The following is a 10073-nucleotide window of genomic DNA, read 5'->3' on the forward strand; positions in this document are numbered from 1 at the left end:
ACACTCCTCTTTTCAACCAGCCCAAGCTGGCAAGAAGCAGAAGGTGCCAGGAGGACCATAAATCTCCACACTGCCTGAATGAGCAATGCCCATGGCTTCTTGCCCCACTCCCTTCCTTCCCCTCTCCACTCTTCCCAGGCTGATGACCTCAGTGTGGAGGTGAACATGGCTGGGAGCAGTGTGAGTCACAAGCAAGGAAGGGCAGCCACCAACCCAGTCACCCAGTCTGGAGAGGTGTGGAGATGTCAGGATAACTGGTTCTTCTCCATCTACCAAAACCAAAAATACACTTGATGTTTTAGCGGACTGCATCATGGGAAACTTTGCAGCCAGGGGTCTTCACTATCTGCAGGATTATGTAGAAGCTGAGAATGAATTAGAAAGATTACCTAAAAGTTGCATTTAGGGACAAAAAGTGACACAAATATTTGTGACATCCTGTGGTGAAGTTATCACTGTACACCAGTCGTAACTTCTCTCACACTCCAAATACAACCAAATGAGGACCCCACCACATTTGAAGGATCCTGTATGTCATGGTGACTGCTGCATCACTTAGCAAGAGCTGCAGCTTCAAACCCTGGCTCAGGAGCTCTGCTCATGGTTTCCTGTGTCTCGATCACACCCACAGGTCCCCATCACGGCTGCAGTGACAGCACACCCGTAAGCACCTCTCCTGGAGGCATGCAAGACATCCAAAGAATGAAGCCTGAACTTTCTCTTCTTCCTGTGGTTCTCATTCCACGTGCTCAGCTACATCACAAGCCTTCTTTACACCCTTAAATATTAACACGGTTCTTCTCTTCATGTGGGATTCTTCATTATCATATGGATAAATGATTAATCGTCACCATACTGAGCAAGTGTAACTTTTATAACTTTATGAATCAGCACTGGGCTAAACCCTTCAGGAATTATAAGAGTGTCCAAGCATTTATTGCACTTTATTGTTTCCTGGATCCCTTAAAAGGAGTCACTGACAAGCAACCATTTACACAGACTTGAGAGTCTGCCCCAGATGTACTGAGCAGTTCTGTATTTCAAACCGCAGACAAACCTTCTTTCCCAGCAATTTAACATGTCTTCAGCAGACAACTCTACAGCCTGCCCAGCAAATGCTACTGTTTGCAATGGTACATCTTGTGTCTTACCAGAAGATAATTTTAATGAAACTTTGAGTGTAACTTTAAGTTCTGTACTGACAATCATGCTGGCTTTGGTCATGTTCTCCATGGGCTGCAATGTGGAACTTCGGAAATTCTGGGGCCACATAAAAAGACCCTGGGGTATTTTTGTGGGTTTCCTTTGCCAGTTTGGAATTATGCCTCTCACGGCCTTCTTGCTGTCCCTGGCCTTTAACGTGCTTCCTGTCCAAGCCATCGTGGTGCTCATCATGGGGTGCTGTCCAGGGGGCACAGCCTCCAACATCATCGCCTACTGGGTGGATGGAGATATGGACCTAAGGTAAGAAGAGGCACTGTTCTCTACATGTCCACTATATGTCCTTTTATATTGTAAACTTTATATTGAAAAAGACTGTCTCAGTTTTTTTTCTTCGGTTCCAGGCCCATGCATGGTGGAGCTTTCTTCTTGTAAAGATGTTTAGTTACTGTCATAGTGGTAAATACAAGCAGAACAACAAATATCTTTGCCTGAGAATTCATGAGGAAGATAGCACAAAAGGATTGTGTGTGTTAGAAAATGTCTTTATTGTAAATCTTCAGATCCTGCAGAAAATAGCATTTATGAAGACCACTAAAATACTATGGATTATGAAATCTTTGTCCAAGTTAGTTACTTTTGTGATTTTGTTTCTCCCAAGATCTTGGGCAGTAAAAAAAAAAAGTATCAAAGGAGTTTAGGATCTGAATCCTCTGTACAAAACAGTGGCTGTGCAATAGTCATTGAAGTAAAGTTTCTTGAAAAACACCACCTGTGAAAAACTGCTTTTCCTCCTTTTGTGTTCTGTACAATGAATAGACGAGTATAGATTTTTCTGTTTGGGAACTAATACAAATGAAAATCACTTGCAGTAATTCTATCTTTTCCTGGCACCATCTGCAAAGTCTTCAAACTGAGGGAAAGTTTTACAGGCTAGAAGTCACTGACTGAGGCAGCCCTGCATATTGGGGGCAGTGAAAATCTTTGTTGTGGCAAAATGTGATGAACACAGTGACGGGGTGCTCTGAACTGAGAAACAGAGATGTAAGGCAGCTGGCATGGTCTGGGACATCAAACACACAGCAGAAGTGAACCCTACTCTTTATGCAGATTCCATGGGGTGTTCATTAACTCTAACAGCCTTTAAAAACGAGCCATCTTTTTATTTTTATATCCTGATTACCTTGTTCTAAAATAAACAGGATCATTTCTCTGTTTCCCACAGAGTAACATAAATTGGAGTGTTTGTACAATTTATCATACGCTCGTCTGAACTAGAAATGGAAAAAATAATAGAAGAAAGAAAGATGTGGAGCTAGGGCAAATAGACTAAGAATGTTAACAGTTGTAGCTTTAATAAGACATTTTTTCCATCCTTTGAAAATAGTGAACTTTTCTGTCATATACAGGTGTTAATGTAACACCAGTTTTCTAATTATGTATGAGGTCAGCTCTGCTAATCACCAGCTTCCTCACTGTGGAGGAAAGACCTATGACATTAGGAGCTGTAAGACAATTTCAATAAATACATATAGAAGAAACCACAGATGGAAATATATCCAGCACAGCTCTGAAATTCTGTTCTAATCTTTCCTTGGAAGAATATACTGAGCTAAATTATGCTTTTTCATCTCCATATATTCAGAATCACACCACTGAAATAAATGTTAAAAATTCAAATTGATGATGCTATAAATATGGGTAGGGTTTGTATCCCATGATGCTGGCAGAGAGCAGGGTAGATTGAAAATACCCACTAAAGGCTATTCTTCAGGTGAAGGCCTTTACCTTAAGAAGTCAAAGGCTTTGGTGAGTACTTCTGTGATGATACTGCAGGGAGCAGAGGATACAGGAGGTGCAGCTGGGATGGCAGTGCAAGTGTCCTCAGTTCCTGGCAGAACAGTAATAGTACAGGCAGCTTGGTCAGTGTCTGGAGCCAGTGCAGCCATGCAGATAGACTGCCCATCATATCAGACAAGGTTTGGGGTTTAACTGCTAACATTCTATGTTTATCCATAACAATTCATCCCCATTGTCTGCTGTCTGGTTTAAAACATTCCAGTGCAAATAGATCACAAGTCAGAGAAGGAATTAATTTTCTACTTCTCATATAATCACCTGGAGGCTAAGTGTGAGGTCTCATATCTTCCTTAGTAACTCAGACCAGGCAATATCCTCTAAAGCTTTCCATAACAACATCTGGGTTTGACAGATCTTGGTATTTCACAAAAAAACAACTGCTTCTGAAACACCAGCCCCTCTCCTCCACAGCTCCCCTGGGAGCTTCCGTGAGCACAGGGGCAGGATTAGAGAATAGGCACCCTTATTTTAGATGTCTTGCCTTTCCCTTCTTCTTCATTCCTGTAGAAGAATGCATCTTATAGTAGGACGTGTATCAGCCCTGACAGTTACAAGACTTTATATTTTAAAACAGAAATGTCTTTGCACAAACTAAGGAAGCAACACTACTTACGCTGAGCTCCGCTGAGTAATTCTCAGCATCTGCTCTTTGGCCTAGAGCAAACAAGCCAGGAAAGGAAATTTTATTACATCGCACATCGCAGGCGATGAAGTATTTCTGGTTTATGCTATTGCCTTCTGAGTGAAATTCTAACACTCTAGAACTGCTGGTATAATAGCAAGTCCCATCTGATGTCCATCTGACCCCATCCAGCTTGCCATGCCCTCAGAAGCCAGCCAGGCAAGCAGCATGCAGACAAACTTGCCAGCCTGAAAGCCCTTCCTGAAAGCCACTCGTTTGACTTTCTCATTTGCACTGAAAGTTATTGTTCTGTGGCTGCAGAACACATTGATATTTTATGTTCTTTTCTTTTCAGCAGAAGCCATACCTTCCATTTAGCTTTTTTCCAACCAATATACAGGATAAATTGACTGTAGCCAGCAGCAGTTCTTGCCCAGTCTTTCATAAGCTGTGTAGCTGTAATAAGAAAGTGAGAAAGACTACAGGCTAGCATGAGATGAACTGACACTCCAACCAATTTCTTTGCAGCATCAGCATGACAACTTGCTCCACACTGTTTGCAATGGGAATGATGCCACTCTGCCTCTTTCTTTACACCAAGATGTGGACTGATTCCAACGCAATTGTACTCCCTTATGACAGCATTGGTGAGTCCAGTGAACCAGCATGTTCCCTGCTGACTCCCTCCTTTTACCCTGCCTCTGGTAACAACCATCACCCTGCAAAGCCATGAAGAAATGACCCTAGATTTTAAAAAATATTCATCTGCCTATTTTCCAATAACTCCCATGGGAATCAGATACCCAGATGACATCATTCACGGCTCTGCAGAACAGACTTGAAATCATTACAAATATTGTGCAGATATTTATCAAGAGATTGTGCCTGGTTTTTGTTCCAAATGGTTTGGATACCTGCATGGCACTGGGATAAGAGTGCAGAATTCATGCAGGAATAGCTGCTTCCCCTGGATGAAAGCGTTTGCAATAGCTTTAAGGCACAATCCTGCAAAGTGCTAAGTGCTGAGGCCATAATCTGGCAAAGTACTTGAGCACATGTGCATAATTAAGCAAGTGATTAAAACTGCTGAGTCTCTTTGAAAAGCTGCAATCTACACTGCCAGGAGTGGCTTCCTTTGACTTCCTGTCAAAAATCTCATCCAGCTACAAAGAGAAAATAGTCAAAGTGTTTGGAAATACATGCTCCAGTGCTTTGCAGAGCAATAGCCCTAGTGCTTATCAAGTGTGATTCCGTGTTGTGCTAATCTTAAAAGCCAGCAGAGTCACTTTCATATTCTTCAGTTTAATTTCCCATTGTCCTGGAGAAAAAAAAAATCACATACCTTGCTTGTAACTTTCAAAATAAACACTAGAGGGGGGAGGCCAAAACAAAAGAAGCTCTAAACGGGTTGTTGATATAGCACAGTGGTGAAACACCTGCAGACAAAATGAGCATTTAATGTAGCTCCTCACATCCCAGGGTGGTGATGATTAGCACACTCCAATTTCTGCCTGCCTTTCTGATGCAGGTGAATGAGCATGTCGCTCAGCAGAATGGCAATTACTTCAACAGGCTGCCAAAGATAACAGACTCCACAGAAAAGCAAACGGGCAGGTGTGGGCAGAGCGTGCTCTGGGGTGCTCATACCAGAACCAGCCTCTGCAGGCTTGTTCTGTACCCCCAGCCCCTGCACGGGCTCTGGCCCGTCGGGAACTTCTGCACAATACGTGGGCTTAACTTCTCTCTTTTTTCTTCCAGGAATTTCACTGGTAGCTCTTGTAATTCCTGTCTCATTTGGAATGTATGTTAACCACAGATGGCCTAGTAAAGCAAAAATCATACTGAAGGTAGGCTGTATGAGGCTGAAGGATTAGCAGTTATGGAATCAGTGCATCACTGAGCAGTACACTGCTATTCATAGCACTGGAGTCTGGCCCCACAAGAGCCAGGAAGTTTCCAGCAGAGCACAGAGGAGACACTGCAGAGATGTACTGCTCCCCCTGCACAGACAGGCGTGGGTTGTGTTCGTTATTAGAAACCATCATCACCCAAAGAGCCTGCTCTTGTCTTTGGCTACAACTCTGCCCATAACCGAGTTCAGTTTATAACGTAAACCGAAATTGGAGGGAAGATCGTTCAGGTCTGCTGAAAGCAGTTTTTCTTTGCAAAATAATGAAAAATGAAAATATTCTGGATAAATAAGACCCAACCTTTCTACATTTAAACCAGTTTGTTGATCGGGGAGGGGGCAATTTTGAGTGTGAAGTCAATTTTTACTTTAAAAAATGTTGAAAATGTTCCAACTGTTAAAAAAAAAACTAACCGAACTATGCCCAAAATTAAATTATCTTTACAAGTTAATTTCAGATGCATCAAAAATATGGTGTTTCTTGTTCTAAAAGTAATACCAAAATAATAATAATGATAATAATAGAAATAACTACTTAGCTACCTTTAGTGTTAACAGCAAACAAATAATTCTGAACATTAAGTTTAGGTTTAAAGAAATTGTCAGATGTGTTGAGTGCCTTTGTCAACCATTCTTAGTTAACACATACAACTTCTAAATTTTCTGGAGGAAAACTAATCTGGCAACTTGTTATTCTTCCTGTCCTGTAATTCTCCCTATTTTTATCATTTCTCTGCTAAGCTCAGGACACATAGGACATCAATAATGTCCTTTTAAGCCAGTTCATTTTCTTAGACTGTTAGCTTATTGTGTTGTCCTTTTAAAGTATTCTTAAGTGTTCACAATAAAGCCCTCCCAGCTTACTTAGGAACTTGGATACTGTTTAGTGCTGATTTCAAAACTGTACTATTCTTTTTTTCATCGTTTAAGGGAAAAACATGAACTTGAACTCACATGAAAGGAAACTCTGTCTGCTCTGCCAGCAGATCACCATTTCACTGTCTTTTTACTGAGTTGGTGAGCAACTCACATTAGGGTCCGTTGAAGGTTTGCTTTATGTAGGACAACGAAGCATCAAGTGGAGATTGAGCCATACCTGTCAGATTAAGGACCATGTAGTGAGAAATGGAGATAGGAGCACAAGGACAGTGTGCCAGGTGAAAGAAGAGCTTGTCACGGTCACACCATGTTTCTTCTTCCCAGGTGTATTTGTTCAATAGCTCAGTCAAACAAAAGTACTTGTTCACTCAGTGCTCTTAAAAAGGCTTCAGCCAAAGTCTGGCAAAGTCAGTTAAATAGGAACACATTTTATCCAAGAAATGGATTCTCCTAAACTTAGACCTAGAACCCTGCCAGTAAGATTGCTGGCAACTTATTCCATAAGAGCAAACATTTCACTTGGATACTGAGAAGAGAGTGAGTTATTTTTTTTTTTAGCAAACAGCAGTGAAGATCTCAGTCCCTTCAGCCAGAGGGCATAAGACAACTCAGTGACTACAGTTATGCAAATATGCTATATGAGCTCAAAACCTGTTTTCAGACACAAATTTTCAGCCACATTAAAGATGTACTCCTCCACCAGGCAAATAACTTCCTATCACTAACAATCTAGTGCCTGCTTAGCACACGTTATACTAAGCCCCAGCCTGTGACTGCCCACGAAGTGGGGAGGAAAAGCACATTGTACTGGTTATTATGCTGCCAGCTCCCCAACAACGCGGGGGAAATGTTTCTAATGTGCACACCATTCCTCGCTCACATCACACCTATGAAATTATTTTTAATCTCCAGTTCTGAATACAATTATAAGCAAGGCTTCAAGAGACTGGTTTTGCAGGTATCTGCTGTAGATACTTGTTATAGCCATGCCCTGATCTATATCTGTAGTCACACGTTGAGGTACATTGTGTGTGTCCTGCCTGGGGAAAACGACAGCTATCTAATCTGTCTGCCTGCTGTGAATTGCTTTGCCATAAATTTAGGTTTTATGTTTAATAAGATGTTGCAGTGACTCGGAGACATTCACAGGCACTTTGACAGTACGTTTGATGCCATTAGATTTCATTAGGGTCTCTTATTCACACAGCCCTCCCTCCTTCTCCTCACAGGTTGGTTCCATTGTGGGAGCACTCCTCATCGTGGTCATTGCTGTGGTGGGGGGAATACTCTACAGAGGCTCCTGGATCATCTCACCCAAATTATGGATCATTGGCACCATATTCCCAGCAGCTGGCTATTCTCTGGGATTCTTTCTGGCCCGTGTGGCGGGTCTGCCTTGGCACAGGTATGGAGTTGTCTGTGACAAGTACCTGTAGGCTTTTTTCAGCTGTGAAAAAAGGTTTTAATGACTAACCAATGCTGAGAATACTCTCTAAACATTAGCTACACTGCAGAGTCACTCATTCCCCAGCCCTGTTTCTGGGCTGCTACCTGCAGGTAACAGCTGCCTCGTGCACACTCTGCCTGTGCTGTTTGCTCCCCGCTGTCACACAGCTTCCCCTTGGGTGCCTGTGTCCTGCGCTCCAGGGGAGTGAAGCAGACCTGAGCTGTGAGCAGGCTGGGACCCCAGTAAAACTTCAGTGAAGAGGCAGCAGCCTGCAATTTAAAACCTCATTACAAGAGAGGGAGATAGTGAGTGCCACGTACACGTCTTGCAGGTGGATCACGGTCCTCCACAACTGAGGAACAGACCTAAATTCTGTGTGTTCTAGTGCCAACAGCCCTATAACTTGTGGAGTCTTTCATTAACTGTATGAACTGAAAGATATCATTTTCTTAGTTGTACTTTACTGTATGTTTCTTGCTTATCCAGATTACTGTAAAGTGCAGGGACCCACAGACTGTCGTATTATTCCCTTTAGGTGTCGCACGGTGTCTCTGGAAACAGGCATGCAAAACACTCAGCTGTGTTCAACTATAGTACAGCTCTCCTTCACGCCAGAGCAACTGGAGTTGATGTTTACCTTCCCACTCATCTACAGCATTTTCCAGGTGTTGTTTGCACTACTAATTTTAGCAGGTAAAGTATAGATATTTTCTAGTATGGCATTATCATTATCATTATTAGTCTCATTTTTCACGGATACGAAGAAAACAAGAAGGAATAAAAATATTTTATTCCTTTTATGAATGGAAAGTAGTTAAGTAAATAATGACCCAAAAGATTTCTGAGCATCACCGCCGTACATAACTAGGAAAATACAAAGCTAAGTTCACTATTTGGAAGACTCCTTTTTTTCAGCACAAAGATCTCCACCACCTGCAACCGGATGCATGAGGCTACATTGAGCAGAGGGGTTGTTATTACCCTTGGCCAAGGAAGGACAAAAGCACCTTCTTCCACCAGGGTTTCCCAAGGGAAACAGACAATACTTTTTAAAGTCTCTGCACACAACATGAGCATAAAACAGGCAAACATCAAATGAAGAATTTAAAACTTTTTCCTGCTTATTTTCTAAACGTACTTTTCCAGTAATGAGGGTTGTTGATATATTTAAATATAGCTTCAAAGAAACTGTCTGAAGGTGTTGGAATGTTTTAGCAATGTGAAGAAGGAAAATGTTGAATGGCTACATGTTACTACAATCTTTTGGGGGCATTTGTTATCATTTCTTTATTTAATACTAAATATATACTGATTCCCAGGCTACCGTGTTTACAGAAGACACCGGATCAAAACAAAGACAGATGCTGAAAAAACAGAGGAAAAAGAGGATTCTAAATCAATGTCATCACGTGCTAAAATAAACGGAGGATTTGTATCAAATGAGACCAAAGACACAGTTACCTCTGTTTCCATCAACTAAAAAGATATAAGACATACAGATTACTTAAAACTTTTTTTCACATGCTGTTGCTTTATGGAAATATTTAACAAAAGGTGAAGTTCTGCTGAGATTGTACAGTAAGACCTTTAAATTATTCACTTATTAAAGATTTTTACTTTGATTCTGAGCATGGCTTCTTCCACAGTTGTAGAATCTGGTTTTGAAGCCATTATCCTAAAAAAAATAAATATTTAACGTTTTATTATGGCTTATTTAAAGAAAGGGAGAATAAAGGTGAGGTGTTGCTAAATAAACAGGCAGATATTTGCATTACCAGCTCCAGCCCATGATCGTACAAATCCATCTGCTAGTCTCAGCCCCCACACCAAACAGTGTCTGAGCAGCAGCAGGAGTTGAGGTGGAAGATCTGCTGGAGGACTGCCACTGAACAGGAGTCAGCCATGACATCGGAACAAGCCAATAATGAAACAGTCTCGTTTAGGTCAGTCTGGGCAGACTAAAGTCTTTGTACTGAATTGGTCAAAGGATTAATTTATTCTCAAGTTATAGTTTTAATCAGTGCAAGGACCGTATGACTTCTTGTTTTTTTTCTAAAGTAATAGGAAATGACAGCTCCACATCTTCCATCTGGATCTTACAGGTGCTGGGAACATGAACAGAGAGACAAAGCTGAGGGCATAAGCCTAGACCATTTTTAGTGTGACAGCTGCCTACAAACTATTAAATTTGAACT

General features: G+C 41.5%; 1 protein-coding gene across 1 annotated transcript; it reads left to right on the forward strand.

Annotated features, from left to right (window-relative positions):
* The first annotated feature begins 1078 nt into the window (after nucleotides 1-1078).
* Nucleotides 1079-9358, forward strand: SLC10A2 (solute carrier family 10 (sodium/bile acid cotransporter), member 2). The gene is made up of 6 exons (XM_008941260.1): nucleotides 1079-1464; nucleotides 4172-4290; nucleotides 5402-5490; nucleotides 7661-7836; nucleotides 8414-8571; nucleotides 9198-9358. The coding sequence occupies exons 1-6, from the start codon at nucleotides 1079-1081 to the stop codon at nucleotides 9356-9358; spliced, it is 1089 nt and encodes a 362-aa protein (XP_008939508.1).
* Nucleotides 9359-10073: the final 715 nt, after the last annotated feature.

The sequence above is a fragment of the Merops nubicus genome, unplaced genomic scaffold, assembly GCF_000691845.1.
Source record: "Merops nubicus isolate BGI_N331 unplaced genomic scaffold, ASM69184v1 scaffold9665, whole genome shotgun sequence".
Lineage (NCBI taxonomy): Eukaryota > Metazoa > Chordata > Aves > Coraciiformes > Meropidae > Merops > Merops nubicus.